This window comes from Lampetra fluviatilis, chromosome 22 (genome assembly GCF_964198595.1).
Source record: "Lampetra fluviatilis chromosome 22, kcLamFluv1.1, whole genome shotgun sequence".
NCBI classification, from domain to species: Eukaryota; Metazoa; Chordata; class Hyperoartia; order Petromyzontiformes; family Petromyzontidae; genus Lampetra; species Lampetra fluviatilis.
In genome coordinates, this window is record NC_136296.1 from 2,934,906 (window position 1) to 2,952,751 (window position 17,846).

At 51.5% G+C, this 17,846-nt stretch overlaps 1 protein-coding gene across 1 annotated transcript in view; it reads left to right on the forward strand.

Moving 5' to 3' along the window:
* Positions 1 to 772: 772 nt before the first annotated feature.
* LAMA5 (laminin subunit alpha 5) overlaps positions 773 to 17,846 on the forward strand; it is a 202,859-nt gene continuing 185,785 nt past the window's right edge. The window contains exon 1 of the mRNA XM_078866275.1: positions 773 to 1,452. Within this exon, the coding sequence (XP_078722401.1) occupies positions 1,081 to 1,452 (372 nt within the window). The 5' untranslated portion in view covers positions 773 to 1,080. The remainder of the gene's footprint in view (positions 1,453 to 17,846) is intronic.

The following is a 17,846-nucleotide window of genomic DNA, read 5'->3' on the forward strand; positions in this document are numbered from 1 at the left end:
CTTGCAAGAGAGAGAGAGAGAGAGATCTGTGTCACCAAAATGACATAAATAAATAAAAAGGGCTGTGAAAATATAAATCGGAGACCAAAAAAATAACCGTGTCACGTGACATAAAATATATTGCACAAAGGTAACATATTGTTGTATAATACATCCCCTGCAGCGTAAGTCGACTCCAGACGATTATGTCTCAGATTGATGAGAGTGCACTTACAGTCGATTACACGGCATTTAGACAGTGAAAAATATACTGTACAATATTCAACGTAAAAAGGGATATTGCCAGAAATGTCGCTAAGCTATATTATATATCATTATACAGTGCCCTGCGGTGGCGAGATGTGAACTACCTGGCTTGGTATGCAGAAGGTCGTGGGTTCAACCCTGACGCCTGCTGTATATTTGGAGTTTTCGTGTTCTCCCCGTTGTCGCGTGGATTTTTCTCTGAGGCCTTCGAATTTCTCCCTCCACATTTATCAACGACGTGTAATTTTGGAGTATTTTGCTGCTCTGAATATCCACGCGATGAGCTGTCATTTGTGGCCAGGTCGCTTCTGAAAAATGGCAATACAGCTCAGTGGGGCTTGGTAATATACATTAATTGTTTCCTTTTAATGCCACTGTTGTTGTTCCCGGCGGAGTCCAGTTACAAATTAACGCAAGTAGCATAACGAAACAAACGCATCCGCATGCGTAAAGCATGCAGCATGCAATCTCATGCGGGGTCTCTCCACACACACACTGAGGGCTTTTGCTCCGCCTCTGGGCCGTACCAGGTCCCCCGCCTCCACACTGACAACTTTAAAGCGCTGCTGCTGCTGCTAGTCCGGCACAGCGCGCAAGGTGGGGACATTACCACTCTCTGTGGCGAGCAGGCGGCGGACACACGGGGAGAGAGACACGGGGAGAGAAACACGGGGGAGAGGAGACGCAGGGAGAGAGGAGGAGAGAGAGAGGAGACACGGGGAGAGACACGGAGAGACACGGGGGTAGAGGAGACACGGGGGAGAGACACGGAGAGCGACACGGAGAGAGAGGAGACGCAGGGAGAGAGGAGGAGGAGGCACGGCGCGTGTTGCCATGGCCAGGCGCTCCCGCGCTACCACGAGGGGTAGCAGCAGCAGTAGCAGCAGCGGCTCTCTGCTGCTCGCCATCCCCACCACCACCATCATCACCATCTCCACCACCATCCTCGCCTTGCTCTGCTTTGCTGCGCCTTGCGGAGGAGCGCAGCTGCTGCAACAACAACACCACCACCATCATAATCACCACCAGGAGGTGGTGGATACGGGGGGCCACAGTCTGCACCCCCCTTACTTCAACCTGGCCGAGGGGGCCGCGATCTCGGCCACGGCGACGTGCGGCCACGACGCGGGCGGGCTGCCCCGGGAGCAGCTCTACTGCAAGCTGGTGGGCGGGCCCGTGGCCGGGGACCCCGCGCAGACCATACAGGTGGGTCGTGAGCGCGGGCAGCGTGGGGGAGTAGGGGGGCAGGGGGGGTAGAGGGGCAGGGGTAGGGGGGCAGGGGGGTAGAGGGGCAGGGGGGGTAGAGGGGCAGGGGGGGTAGAGGGGCAGGGGGGGTAGAGGGGCAGGGGGGGGGTAGAGGGGCAGGGGGGGAGGTAGAGGGGCAGGGGGGGGTAGAGGGGCAGGGGGGGTAGAGGGGCAGGGGGGGGGTAGAGGGGCAGGGGGGGGGTAGAGGGGCAGGGGGGGTAGAGGGGCAGGGGGGGGTAGAGGGGCAGGGGGGGTAGAGGGGCAGGGGGGGGTAGGGAGGGAAGCGACACGTGCGGTGTGTGAGAGTTGGGATGACCGCACCTGCATTGTGTGTGCAGAGACAAAGACCCCCTCCTTTAGACAGGCTGCTGGAGCAGCTGCGAAGGTCGGTGCTGATGTGTCCGCAGAGCGCCAGGTGGTAGTCGCTTTAAAGGCTGAGTCGACCTGACATTGGCCGCGAGCGGGGATCGAACTCGGGTGACCGGGTTGGTAGCGGAGGGCGCTAGATCAGAGGGGAGGCACAGCCTCACCTGCCATACTCCAATGAAAATAGCTGTTACGAAAAAAAAAGAATAATCAAATAAAATAAATATTAAGATTTGTCCACCGATCTGTGTTATGAATGTCATTTCTGTACGATTCCAATCATTTTGATCGTCAAAATCGCCAAATTTGCGGAGCTCCGCAGCAAATACAGGGAGAGACGAGAGGTGAGGCAGCGACGAGCTCAGCCTCCCCTCTGATTGCGCAACCCCTCAGTAACTGGATGGAGCGCGGGCAATAAGCGCGTGCCTGTTACTATCTCAGTATGCCACCAATGTAATGTTTGTAGACCCCTTCATTTCATGTCCTCGCCTTCCATACGCCAGGTAACTTATTTGACACGTATGTGTATAAAAAATATATTTAGGCTCGCTGGTCTCGTCATGAAACTGCAATGAAAAGAACAATTGCTGAAGTGTAAAAAAAAAATTCTTGCTGTGGTTGTCCCACCTGATGACGGACGTTTGTGTTGCGCCCGAAACGTCGTGATTTAATTTCATTTTCTAGCTACGTGACTTTACCGAAAGAACCAAAGAGTATGGATCCCTGCAGTCACGAAAACCTCAAATCTCGATTACACACACACCTGTTGTATGTATTCACCCTTGTGTATGCATACACCTGTCCGCATGCACCCGTGTTTTGTATGCATAGACCTGCCTCTATTTCTATAACCTGTCTGTATATAGCTCTGTGAAGCGTGTGCCGTTTGTAGTTTATCAGCAGTCGGTTGTCCGCATCAACGTACCCGCATCCTGCAAGTCGTGCCTCTTGTTGGTCCAACGTACACGTGCTAGTCGAGACGTGACCTGCGGCCTGTCACACCTGCCCGTCTGAATGCCGCACGATTTACCAAAGCGCAGTCGATCCATCATCACTCTGTCGTTCGATTAGCGCTCGATTAATCTTGCAATTAGTTGCAACTCAAAATCTCGGCCTCCGTTACCACGTGTGCCTCTGGACGGGAGGTTAATGGGCAGAGCTTGGTGACGCCATCGGTGGCATCATCATCATCATCGTCCCAGCTGGGCGTGGCTTGTAGGGGGTTTCCCGCCTTCGGTAGACAGTTTTTGAGGGTGAAGCGCCAGCAAATTAATAAAGACAAAGACCCCCCTACCCCCGTATAGCCTTGACAGACTGTAGGGGCAAGGGCAGTTAGCGAGCACCTATGAAGGCCGTCACGGCACACGAGGGGGTGGGTGGGCAGCACCACGCCTTTGTCCTCCCAGTGGCGATGTTCACACACCACACCAGGTACTCATTTGAGGCTGAGTCGACCTAGGGGAGGCGCAGGAACGGTTCAGATAATCGTCACCGGTGTTGGCCGTGAGCTGGAATCGAATTCGGGTCGCCGGGTTTGTAGCGCAGCGTAGCGCTAACCGCTACACTACCGCTCCCCACACACACACACGCCTGTGCACATGCATATCACTGTACTACACAGACGTCAGTTTCACACACACACCTGTGTCTTAATTTACCTATCTACAAATATATCTATCCATAGTGTAAAAATACTTGCTGTTGTCGTGTATTTGGCTTGTCTGTTCTTTACCTTTCGATTATAAGCTTTCGTGACTGCAGGGATTCATATTCTTGATTATTTTGGTAAAGTCACGTAGAAGGGCAATAATAAAATAATAAAAATAAAACAATAAAATTCTCACGACGTTTCGATTGCAACACAAGCAATCGAAACGTCGTGAACATTGTATTGTTTTATGTTTATTATGTTATTATTTCCCTTCTACGTGACTTTACCGAAAGAACCAAGAATATGTTCTTTACCTGTTTCGGTGTGGGTGAAGTATGGTCAAGTAACCCCCCCCCCAACGCCGTGCAGGGGCGTCGGGAAGGGCCCCCTCATCCTGCAGTAGTTTGACAAACAGGTGTGTGTACACGTGCCTGTCTAAACGTACCAGTCTGTTGTAGTTCTACAACGCCGCTATATCACGTGTGGCCTATCCCAATGCCGAATTTCAGCCGCAGCACCCCACAGCCATCCTGTCTAATTTGGCCCCATGATACTCCATCTACATATTCATATAAAAATCACGTCAACTTGTAACGCGCTGCACAGCCGGGCGGCGAGACGGTACCAGCAGTTGCCCCCCCCCGACCCCCCCACAAGCTCTGCAGTTCTCTACGTGTTGAGGTGTTATAGGCCAATGAATGAGTGTTCACATGTGGGGAGGAAACCGGAGCACCTGGAGAAAACCCACGCTTGCGAGGGGGAAACACACCGGTGCTTATCTATTAGAGGGATTTGCATTACAATACAACTATTGTTATGGATAGGTGGGCCTTCCACTCTAGTGGTAGTGCCTTATGCCGAGAATCTCCACTGCAAGCAGGATTAAGCCCTGGATTTACCTCCTTGCATACCCCTGCATTGGCTACGCGCACCTCCCTGCACGCACCTGTCGGCGTGCGGGTACATGAAATACGGTCGGCCTTCGTGTGCCCGTATCACGGTCCAACTTTCCACGATTCAAAGCTACACCACTCAGTTACTCAACTGCGATCACACACGGCAGCAATCATCGTCGCCTACTGGCAGCCTAATGTCCGCTTGCAGGCCAAGGCGCTAAATCACCCCTTGTCGCACAGGAACAGCTGCCACTGGGGGTACCCCTTGAAATGTGTTGAGATGAGATGCAAGTCGCCGATTGCTCTTAAATCGCTCTCAGACGCCCCCGCGTAGAGGAGGGCGGCTCCATGAAAACGATCGAATAATTTTCATTCAGTAATGCGATTCCAAGCGTGCATCTCTCCGATGGTTCGACTTCGTCAGAAATGTCACCGTCGCATCTGCCACTGGCCTCCCAGCGACCGAGAGCTCATGAGTTCGAGGAGAGACGGCTGTGGTGTCACTTTGTGGACACGTCTCCCCCCACCCCCCGTCTCGATACGCAAATTCTTGCGGCCAATTTATCACTCCGGTCGGTGGTCGGCGTTCGAAGCGAGGACTTGCGACCCTCGAACGAATGGCGCTGCGCCCACTGGGTCGCTCACCCGTGAATTCCGTGGATCGACCAAATCGCTCGAGACCGCCGGTGTAGGGCAGCATGAGGCCGATGGATGCGATCGCTGTCGCAATTTTGACTTAAAACTTTCGTGACTGCAGGAATTCATGTTCCATGGTTCTTTCGGTAAAGTCACGTAGATAGGAAAAATAACAAATATAAATAAAGTTCATAAAAATATCACGACGTTTCGATCGCAACACAAGCGGTCGTCATCAGGAACGACGTCGTGCTATTTTTATTCACTTTATTATTATTTTATTGTAATTTTTTTCCTATCGACGTGACTTTACCGAAAGAACCGCGGAATAAGAGGTCACGATGTTCGACGCAACGGTCATTCGCTGGCCATGCGTGACGAATGAATGAATGAATCTCTCTCACTCCACGCTGATATGCGCATTTGGCAGTTGCAATGCGGTTCCTTGGTTGCCCGAGGGGACAGGAGCCTCAGAGTAAGGCAGCGAAGGCTGTGGATGGCTCTCCTGACAGTTCCCAGGCACGGCTGCATCACGCAAGTAGTATGCGCCAGGTCTCGAGTGTAAGGGAGAGGGAGAGAGAGATATAGTTGCGAGTCATTTACATGTTTACATTCAGTTCTTGCCGTGTGCTAATAAATCTGGAAATACAGTGCAGTGCGCACGTATGTTATTGCGGTAGTTTATACACCAGGACACGTTCTAGTTACAGCCCTACGTTTCTCTTTAATGCCAGTGCGATGACGGACTGCAAACCACGAACAGGAATTAGGGTGGCTGGATAGCGGAGTGGGTCCTTGCATGTGCTGCTGAAGAGTTGTGATCGGCAGCTGCATCGCCAGGATGTTCAGTTCCAAGAGCCAGACCCATCGTTTGCCGATCGTCCACGAGCCCAGACCATATATCTCACTTGGCAGTTCGACCTGAGTTGGCACGAGTTTAGTGGCTTCCAGTTCTCGCATGTGGCCAACAACAATTCACATTCACGACGCGGTGACCGTTATTACACGAGTGTGGTTCTCAAGCGAAGTGCTCTCATTAGCCACGTACATTAATCGCTGCGAATCAAGTTTTGTTACATTAGATGGTTACCGATTTCTGCTCTGGCCCAATGGACCTGTGTGCCGCATTACTAAAGTGTGCCTGGGGTTATGTTGATCTCCTCTCGCTTCCTTGAGCCACGATTCAAATTCTGCATTCCTATAGCGTGATCGTTCCTATCTGTAGAACAACCAGTGTTCCCTTCCTGTAAAGTAGTCCTCAATTTATCGACCTCCCCAAAAGGTTGATGGGCTAAGTCAATGCCCAACCGGGATTTGAAACTCGCGACCCCGGCTGATTGTGAGTGTCGTAGTGTGACATCGCACTCCATTGCCACGTGGCCGCGCGGTTGAATTAAGGGGCGCTGATGGATGCTGCTGCGCGCACCGACACACTGACACATCACTGACACACCACTGACATACCACTGACACACCACTGACACACCACTGACACACCACTGACACACCACTGACACACCGACACATCACCGACACACCACTGACACACCACTGACACACCACTGACACACCACTGACACACACCAGTTGCTTGTGAGCAGAGCTGGTGGCGGTGCGAGGCCTCAGCAGGAATAAGCAAAACGCTTTACGGGCCTCATCAGCTCAAGGGCCCCGAATTTCATCGCTGGATTATGCGTGCACCAGCTAAACGCCGAGTGCGTCTGTGCTCGTGTGATCTCGCGTCCTCTGTCACTGCGTCTCCTCGCTGCATCTCTCACTTCATGGTGGTACACATACGCACGTATGTTGAACTTCTTTCGCACCGTGCGTAGTCAAACGTCTTGAGCAATCTTCTCATCTATACCTTTGTCTTTTGCCCCGCATTTTTCGCTTCACACTACATTTCCATGTAAGTATAAATAAATATATTTTTAAACCTTTAATCTCCATACATTTGCATCTCTCGGCTGCAACTCGTCTCTCTCGTAACCTCCCGACGTCTTCTTTGTTGAAGGTGAAAATAAAATAAAAATTGTTACACGGTGCCACCACCTCCGCTGGCTTTCAAACAGCCCGCTTTCCACGCTTGCGAGATTTGGGCTGGACCGCCGGTGGCTGCCCGATGTTGGAGCCCAGTACCTCGACGGTGCCGGGCCTCTGCATGGGGATGGATCATTGCGAGCTCTCGAGAAGAGCCTCCTTTTAGCCGAAGAACTCGCAATCTCCTGTCAGCCGGGTTGGCAGCTTTGGGCTTTAAAAATAAACTACAGTGGCATTTCTGTACAAAACAAATAAATCCAAACGTTAATGTTCTTTTTGGCATGCGCAAAGGACGTGCGAATTTAAATGTATGTCCGTCTCGTTTTGGATATGAAACAATTGCAGCACTATCGCTTTTTGTAAACGTATTTCTTCAACCAAATGCCAAAAAAGGCAAGTATATGTACGTGCGTTTTGTATCCGATGAATGTCAAAAATGTCACATTCTGATGTTACGGGACAGCCGTACAAATTGGCAGGAGGGTGGGAACCGGAGCCATTTGCCGCGGGCCTTTTTTTTCCAGGAACAGGGTGCGCGTGCTGATCAGCTAACGATCGCCCTGCAGGGCAACTCCACCTGAAAGTGTCGTGCGTTAAGTAGACGTGGAAGCAGCTGGACCGATGAGCGTTCTGATCCGATGTGAAACCAAATTGAACTGAACTGTTTGAAACCGTATTTCCCGAAGCTTCACTGGCAGCCTTTGTAAAATTGCTCGAGTGACCCTTAAGCAATTGCTTATTTTTTGGGTCGTTTGTTGTCCTTCCCCTGCAACTCCGATGAGCACGGTTGGCTACGCACGATGCTGAAGAGGTTCTGTACATTCATGACTGGGTACTGCCTCATAACCAGCTGTGCTGGTGACGCATGCTTGTAATTCAGGAAATTGTAGGGCTGGGTTGGTGGAGCACACGTTTATGGGTGCCTGCTTAAGATATTCTTCTAATAGGCGGGTCAAGTCCCCAGTGGGAGACAGTACAGCAAGTATGCTTTGTGACCTGTTCGCACAGTGTGATTGAATGTTGTTTTCCCCATGCATACAAAGCACTTGAAATAACCACATGGCCGATCGTGTACCGCTGTGTAGCATTGCAGGCTCGTAACAACTGCGCGGATTTAGATTATTTGGCTGCTCTCCATTTCCACGTGATAAGCCACTTCGTTGAGCTATCAATTGTGGCCAGGTCGCATCTGAAAAGAGCTGCATGGGCTACCTGGTAAAATAAAAATAGTTTATTTTAGGACTCCTCGATTATAATCGATTCTTAACGCTCATAAGTGCAATGATTCGTCCGTGTGTTATTCAACCGCAGTGAAATTTGCATGCAAATTATATTCTGGTGTTCGAGATTGGCTCGTTTAGAGTGAAAAAAATAGTTTGAAATGACAGAGCAAACAGGAATTCATACAACGTGATGGTAAAATGAGACGACAAAGAATATTTATTTATTTAGAAAAAAAATCATTACCCAGAATTGTAACGATTCATCCGCTCTGTGCGGTGGGTTGGGGGCGAGTGGGTGAATCTAACATGCCTCTACACCCGCATGTCGTCCACACAGGTGTGCATACCCACATATACCCAAACACAAAGATCCCCCGTATAGCCTTAACAGACTGCGGCAAGTGCTGTTCGCGATCGCCTGTGAAGGCCGGCACGGCACACGGCGGGGTGCGTGGCCATCGCACCAACCACCCATTTGAGACTGAGTCTGTCCTCGAGGCCCAGGACCGCTTCAGATAATAGTCACCGGTGCTGGACGTGAGTGGGAATTGACCTCGTGTGGCCTGGCTCGTAGCGCAGCCGCACTCATTCTGACCCACATCACGTACGCTGTCGTTCCACGCCGGCGATGAGTTTGAGATACATTTGTTTTTGATGTACGATCGTTGGATACTTATGCCCATTTTGGGTTTATTTTAGCAATTCCATATGTTCCGATTCACAAAATTCTAATAAATATTAATTGCTTATAAATGTAACAATTGGAAATGCGGTATTAATGATTCTATTAATTTATTTCGAACATAGAGTTACAGATAATTTAAGATGATGTAAGACATGTTTTCAGAAATAATACAATGCAATTTTTGGCGGGAAAAGCACGGGGTGTTACGTCACATTTTTGGATCCATCTGAAACATTTGTGTCAATCCGAGATTGTGGATTCTAGGTCCGATTTAAAAGTATTTTTCATTACTACAAATATTGGAACCCATATCCTCCATCAGCGTTGCATCTACCCATAAGTTCAATATGGTACCATATTAGGCAACGCCCTGGTATAGGAAAAAAACACGAGGCCGTGTTATGCAATAAGGAACCATTCCCTTGTTGGGCAATCGCATTAAACTTCAGTACCATGTGCTGCCTGACACCGATGCGCTGGTGTTACTCTATGAAGGCAATGGGCAGTTGTTAAATGTTAAAGAATTGGACAACTTGGCACTACCATAATTTTTAGTTGGTAGATTAAAATCAACTGAAATTGTTTTAAAGGAACAGTGCCTCTTTATGAAACTGTCCATGAATGTCCGTCCACACTTCAGTCTGTTCTCGCCTTGCGCTTGGCAGGAGGTTTCGGGAGCTAAATGCCAATGCCGCGGTCTGCTGGCCATGGCGAGAGAGCCTCGGGGGAGACGGTTCGTGAAGTTTTCTTCCTTGAATGAGCGCAGACCACAGTGGTTTACTACACACGGCCCATAGTTTGGGTCGCGTAGCCACAGGTCGCGGCTTGTTCTTTAACGTGTCACGTCTACGAAGAAGGAGATGTGTGCGTCAGCCTGCTGGTGGTCTCGTGCGGTTGGGATATTTGGGTCTCTTAATCGACAGACTTCACTGTGTCGTGAAGAGCACCTCCGATAGCACGGTTGGCTACGTGCGGTGCGAAAGAAGTTTTAACGTACACACACATTCAAGAGCAGTAAACCAACGTGCCTGAATGGGGCTGTTCAGATTAAGTTTCACATCACCTGCTATGTGTGACCTACGGATCGGAAAGATGGACATTCATGTAAAAACAAATTCAACACCGCGTAGGTGACGCAAGTACTCGCAGAGAGATGCGCGCCTGACGATTATCATTGAGAGTCAGAAAAAGCGTGGGAAGCCGTGAGAAGGGGACAGCCTTGGTTCTGCAGTGTGACGGGAAGATTGCACTTTATGTAAGAATAGTTTTTACCCTTTCTGGCAATGAAACGGGTGTTAAGATGTTAAAAGACCAAACAGGAACCTTTTGCAAGGAATCATACCAGAGCATACATTTGTTTGCATGTTCACCACAATTGCGTTTCTGTTCGGTGTTTTAACATCTTAACACCTGCTGTTTGATTTCCTGAAGGGGCACAACCTATTCTTATATTTTGATACTGGCAAGAAGGGCCCCAGGTTGCACCTTTTGTAATGCGCCTGTGTGTGTGCGGGTGTTGTGTGCGGGGGTTGTTTGCGGGTGTTGTGTGTGCGCTTGATTTTTTTTGTTTAAGTTCAGAGCATAGAAGGGCTCCGGTGTCACCCCTTTCCATAGACGTCGCGGAATTCCTGGGATTGCTCGCAGGTCACTTTGAAATGCCCCCTCCTGGCAGACGGCTAAACCCCGGCGGGGCAGTCGCGGTGACGTGGAGAGAGAGAGAGGGGGCAGTCGGCCGGCCGGCCGGCAGAGAGGGCAGCCGAGAGACAGAGGGTAGCCGAGAGACAGAGGGCAGCCGGGGGTTCACACCACCCCCTTGTGTGTGGCGCAGGGGTTAGCGCGCTGTGCTGCAAACTCCGCGACCCGAGTTTGATTTCTGCTCACGGCCAACACCAGTGACGATTATCTGAACTGGTTCTGGGCCTCCTCTAGGTCGACTCAGCCTCAAATGAGTACCTCGTGCGGTGTGTAAAAATTATGCAAACTCCGGTCATTCTCGTAGCGGCTTTTGGCTGCTGGCCATCGAACAAAGGCGGTCACCGCATCGCGCGCTTTTAGATGCTCTTCTGCGGCCGTCTGGAACGCTCTTCCTTCCGTTATTAGGAAGCCACTGGAGTTGTGCACTTTTCAATCATCTCGATTGAAACTCATTTCTTTAGAACTGCTTTTTGTGTTTAGTTTGTTGTCCTTCCCCCGCACCTCCGATTAGCGCGGTGGGCTATGTACGGTGCGAAAGAAGTTCAACGCACTTCACTGCTGGGGAGACAAAGGTGGCCAGACCTGGTGCTGGCCACCCACCCCCTCGTGTGTCATGCCGGCCTTAATTGGCGTTTGCCAACAGCACTTGCCCCAACAGTCTGTTAAGGTTATACAGGAGATCTTTGTCGCGAGGCCTCCCAAACAACGCAAGCGTAACGTTTGGTAAATACGATGACTGGCGTCCCAATGTGCACAACCTTTTTGTTCATATCTTTTTGTGTCGTGCCCGAACACCGCAATGCACGACAACATTTTGCCAGCTGGACCAGCCCATACGGCCGCTAGGGCTGTGTGGTGGGTGGGAGAGCGTGCCTCCACCCTGCCTCGTGAATGTAACAGTCCCATTACATTGTCAGCATCCGCCCACAGAGCTGCTCTCTAATTCGGAGCGTGCGGTGCCACGTGATTTTGAAAAAAGTGACTTCGTTCAGGTCTCTCTCGCACCTCTGATTAGCAAGGTTGGCTACGTGCGGTGCGAAGGAAGTTCAACACACAAACATGCAACCACTTAACCCTTGACAAATGCGCTATTGAAGAACTTTTCAACAACACCATCATCGTCAGCCATGATCTATCCACTCTCTCGCGGTGCCGCGATATAACAACGCATCGAGAACCGGCGCACGAACGGGCTCCACGGCCGCATCCGCGATGGACGGACACCCTCCGTGGGCGCGTCTCCTCCGTTCGTGCCCGTCCCCCAGCTGGCTGGCGTCTTGACGGGCGACACGACGTCTTTGGCCTGAGCGCGCTCCCTCTCGTAGCACGCGCTTCCTCCTCACGCTCCTCGAGAGTGATTCCGAGCAAAGGAAAAATTCCCCCACGCGTATTTGCACCCTTTTGACACGTTCCATTCCATTTCGTTTGCTAACGATCACCGCGGCACATTGGTGAAAAGCTTGGAGACCCGCGGATTGTTTCTCGTCGCGATCGAGCACAGTTGATTTCATCTTCTCCCAGAACGGCACTCGAACACGCTCTCTCGTCCGGCCCTTCATTCCGTCGCTTTGCTCGTGCTCCGCGAAGATCTTTGTCCCGCACAACGTCAGGCCTGGTTTGGTGGCACGCGCGACTCTCATCCGCTTCGCTCGAAGGCAGGGGTTGGTGGGCCGTCGGGAGATGGAGCTGCACGAGGCGCTAACCTGCGGGCAAAGAGGTGTACGTATGCAACGCACGTTGAAGTTCTTTGGCGCCGCACGTGGCCAACCGTGCAAATCGGAGGTGCGGGAAAGGTGCTACTCTTGACTTAAAGCTTTCGTGACTGCAGGAATCCATATTATTTGGGTCTTTCAGTAAAGTCACGTAGATAGGTTCAAATTAATCAAATTATTAATATGAACCGATCTACGTGACTTTACCGAAAGACCCAAAGAATAAGGTGCTACCCATTAGAGGCGGTACACCTCCAAATCGGTTGCCGACTTCACTGTGTGCGAGTGTTAGCCTCCACCAATTGAGCGTGGGTCTTCACCCCGGAAAAATTGGAAGCGCCCAATTTCGCCCGACGTCCCCGATCGCGAGACGCGGTGAGGCTGTCTCAGCTTACGCGCGATTTAAAGTTCAGGCGACTTCAAATGCCAATCTTTGCAATTGCTGTCATTTTGGATCGCGTACGGCAATTATTTCTGTAACACCGGCGGCAGTGTCCCCCCGCTTGGCACGGCGTACGCACGTCTCATGGGTTGCACTCTCGCGGTCTCGCTTGATTTTATCGCTGGAATTTCTCAGATTAAGTAACAGGTGAGTGGACACGCGTGCGAGGTCCCCCCTTATGTCAATCCACTGCTGGATGAGGGCATCCCCACGGAGTGCAGGGCAGTTATAACCGACCGTGCTTCTCCATTGGCCGGTCCGTGCGAGTTTGTGAAGGTGGGGAGCGCAGAAGTGCAGTGCAACAAAGCAGTTTGACGCACTGCCCACTGCCGCAATTGACTGTATCTGGTGATCAGAAATAAAACTCACGATTTTATCCTGTTTCCACTGCTTTGGCAGTGGTCCAAAAGCACAATTAACAAAACACTCAACACATTCGTTCAATAACAGTGGCCATTAAAATAAACTAAAAACTATATATTTTTATTTTACCAGGTAATAAGGCCCACTGAGCTTTGCAGCTTTTTAAGAAGCGACCCGGCCACAAATGATAGCCCAACGAGAAGCTCATATCCCGTTCACAGCCCTGAGCCAGTATGTGTAAATTCCACATTCCTATGGCAGGGGGCTGAGTCAGCCCATTGTAAAACCGCCGTTGAGTTCCCCGCAGAGTGTTGCTCGTTTGTCCAAAGACAAAGGGAGGGCACTCCTGGGGCATGCGCTGTTAGCCAGTGGCGCCTATGAAGGCTGACAAAGCACGCAAGGGGGGTGAGGGTGGCAAGCACCGTGCCCGGCCGCCTTTGTCTCCCGAGCGGCGATGTTTGCACACCGCACCGGGTACTCATCTGAGGCCGAGCCGACCTAGGGGAGGCCCAGGACCGGTTCAGACAACCGCCACTGGTCACGGCCATGAGCGGGAGGAGGAGTCGAACTCGGGTCACCCGGGTATCGTAGCGCCGACCGCTCCGGCACCGCTCCCCACCCTCGCTCGTCTGTCCACCCCGCGATGCACGAGCGAGCGTGCGAGTCGTCCACCTTGGGCCCTTCTGCTGTTGACAGAGAGCGCCTGCTGCTACTGCTGCTGCTGGGACACGAGCGGCTGTGCAGTAGTTTAGGATCAACGGTCCCCAACCTTTTTGGAACCAGGGACCAGTTTCGTGGAAGACAATTTTTTCACGGACCAGGGAGGTGGGGGTTCATCATTGGGTCTTTCCCCCTTTTCAAAGAAGCTTCTCCAGCGACGTTTGTTTTTTTACTCATTGTGGCTACTAGGGGTTAGAGCTTGTGGGCTCACCAAAACTGTGACTGAGACAAGTGCGCAGTGCGGGAAAGAGGCGCAGATGGAAGTGGTAAATAATAAAACAATGGGGGCGGGCCACGCGCGGACTCACCGCTCTCACCTCTTGCTGCTGTGCGGCCCGGTTCCTAACAGGCCACGGACCGGTACCGGTCCGCGGCTCGGGGGTTGAGGGGACCCCTGGCTTAGAGCGCACACCGCGCACATGCACCCGGCGAGGCGACTTTGATGAGACGCGAGAGGCGAACGATGTCCGAACCCGCGCCTGGGCCGCTTTTCCTCCGTCGCAAGCCGGCGGGGGGCTGCGTGAAGCACGGCCAACACCCCCCACACCCCCCGGATGACCGCCACGGCGGCGATTTGACAAATGGATGGCTGTAAAATAATGGGTGTGGGTTTTTTTTGTTTACCGAGAGATGACAAATTAAGTCGAATAGGAATTCAACGCCACGGTCCGTGTCGCCGCGTGCAATTCACCTGCTGAGCGCGACTCCGTTAGTTACGCTTGAGAGACACCGCGCTTGACGTGTGCGGCCATCCGAGCTGGCCGGGGCCAAGTTGGTGTCGAGTCGGAGGAGATCTGCGTGCCCATTCTGCAAGCCTGACTGCGATCATCGCAGCGTTGTCTCGCCATGCGATACTCTTATTTTGGGTGGGTTTTTTTTGCGTGTGTGTGCGTGTGCATGCGTGTGTCTTCCCCCTATCTCTTTTGGACAGCGTCCGCACGCTACATTACCCGCGAAACATTCTTTGCAACAATTCGAGAAGACCGCTTCGGCACCAACGACCAGAAAATCGGGTTTCTCGGGCGCACACAAAAAATTGGCTTTTCAGGAAAGTAGCGTTTGAAATGCTGATTGGGTGAGCGCCGCTATATCTCCATTGATAATCCGTGCGTGGAGATGGGTTTCCAACGATGTCCGCGTTCACGTCTTGCGTGCCCCAACAAAGGCCCTCGAAGGCAAGCTTCGTTGTGAGCAGTTGCGGGCGGTAAATTTTGCGCGAGTCTTTGAGGTTGGCTTTACGTTCTCGGGTGTTGTTTGCATGCCGAGACTGGACAAACAATTTGTTGGCTCTTAATTTGAAGCTTTCGTGACTGCAGGAATCCATACTCTTTGGTTCTTTCGGTAAAGTCACGTAGGTAGAAAATAAAATAATGAATCACGACGTTTCTGGCGCAACACAAGCGTCCGTCTCCCGCTCAACCCCAGCCCAGATTCTGACGTCTTGTGACCCCCGCGTATCGCCGCCTGGTGCTAGCTCGGCACGACAAGTAACCAGTGGAGTGCCACTCGGTGGTCCCTGTGCTGGCACAGCTCGGATGTGCCAGTGGAAAAGAGGTGCGGGGGGTCAGAACGGTCGGCCCGTGCGCCGACTTGGCTCGGGCCAGGAATGCGCCGCAGTGGGCTCGCGAGCCCCATCTAAAGTGTCATTGTTCAAGCCCCCGGAGTCCTTGTTTTGACTGTGGCCAACCCGCTTCCTGTGCCTATCGACAGATACTGATTCGCGTGAGCTGTCGTTGGAATTCGTGAGCTTCCCTCCCGGGCAGACATAACAGGTCGGCCGCTGCGGGCGTCTGGCATGCGGGTCAGACAGCCGAGGGCACCGGCTGAGCTTTCGTGTCGGGATGAACAGCGCACAAGGGTATCGCTGTAACTGCCCAGGCGTTCATTCATTTATCGTCGTCAGTCATGATCTGTCCACTGCTAGATGAAGGCCCTTCCCAAGCCGTTGGCCATCTTTCATGGTTCTGCAACGTGGCAACGCACCCAGGGCCTGCACGTGAGCTGCTTTCGGTGCTCCGTCTCTCCCGGTGGACGTCCTCTCTTGGGTGTCCTCTCACAACCACGGTGGCAAGATGTTAACTCCCTCGCCTGGTATACGGGAGGTCGTGGGCTCGATCCCGACCCCTGTAGATTTGGAGTTTGCGTGTTCTCCCCGTGGTTGCATAGATAAGTCTTCCGGTTTGTCCCTCCACAGTTAGAATCGACACGTGTTTAAATTTCCACATGATAAGCCACTTCGTTGAGCTATCATTTGTGGCTCGATCGCTTCTGAAAAAGAGCTGTATAGCTTCGTGGGCCATACCTGATATCATAAAAAATAGTTTAATTTTAGTTTTAAAATTAATTTGGGTAGGAATTGAGCTTGACTTCACTAATACCCATTCCAACATGTAGGTGCAAGAGGAGTGACCGTTCGATATGCAGAGGTTAATAAAGCGCGACAGTTTCACTGGAACATTTATCTTGAAGGTTCTCGTGAGCGCGCGTGTGTGTTGCTCCACAGGTGCGGTTGTGCATGCCCGTCCCGGTGGTGGTGGTTGTGGTGGTGGTTGTGGTTGTTGTACATTCTCCCGCTATCGCCGGCGCCGTGAAGTCACCGTGGTAGTCCGCGGCGGAAACATTCCGAGCGCGATACACCGCCCACCCGGGCCGGCCTCCGCCTGTGTCCGTGTCTAAACTAAACTTGTGGCTTTTCCTCCAAGCCACGCATTTATTTCATTAACTTGCAATAGTTCACGAGAGCGATTGATTTTTTTTTAGAAGTCCCGCAGCGGTGGTGGTGTGGGCGGAGTGGTCTGGCCTATTTACTGACTGAATTTTTCACTTTTTTTTTGCCATACGTGGGTGGAGATCAGAGTACCTGTAGATTAACGCTCAAACCGATAACACTCGAAAACGGCATGGGTGGGCCATAGGCACGCTCGCTGCGCACCCATCTCTGATCAGCACGGTTTGGCTACGTACGGCGCGAAAGAAGATCAACGTGCATACGTACATCTCCTGGCCATCAGCGGGTTTGGAGTTTCACACGCACAGATCTCTACGTGATCCATCAACCCTGCCTGTGAAGTGCGGATCTCTGGCACGTTCCGCTACACCCAGCTGTGTGACAATTACACTCGAGGGTTCGTAAAAAAACATTCACTCGTTGTATTGTTCACCAGTTACGCTATATATTTATATACACATATACACCTTAGCCTGCGTGTTCTGTTAGCTTCCGCGGTAGGACATGGAGGTTTCGGTGATGAGCCTGTGAGGTTCAATCTAACCCATAAGCATTAGAAACGTCGTACTCAGATTGTAACTGTTGTGGCTTGGCTCTCCAACACACCGGTGTGCTGTACTAGTAATAAATTGGCACGTTCTGTTTACGTGACAAACCTTACCAATTGGCTGTCGGTGGTGTCGGGTTTAATGACGCATTTATATTAACGTGATCTAACCCAAAATGACCTATATTATGGATACTCTGATAATATATGCATTGTCTTTGAAACGGATTGGCCTACACCAGAGACAGCCTTCTTTAGTGTTTAGTCTCACCACCAGTGTCAGACCAGAGGATGCCAAAATGCGAACAGCGCAAGGACAATGCCATTCTCAGGGCATTGATAGCTCGGGGTGAGCAGCAACAAAATGGGACCTTTTTGCCAGTATCAAAGTACGAACGTTCACGAGGCATGGCGAGGCACGCTACCCACCCACCACCGCCATAGCAGCCGCATCAGGTGCGGTGGCATCAATGGACAGCTTCATGATCTTGATTAAACTAAAACTAAGCCATCTTTTTTTTACCAGGTCAAGCCCACTGAGATATATAGCTCTATTTCAGGAGCTATCTGGCTATAAATGGTAACTCAACGAAGCATGTTTCTAAATGTGGAGGGAAAAACCGGAGAAAAATCCACATGACCATGGGGAGA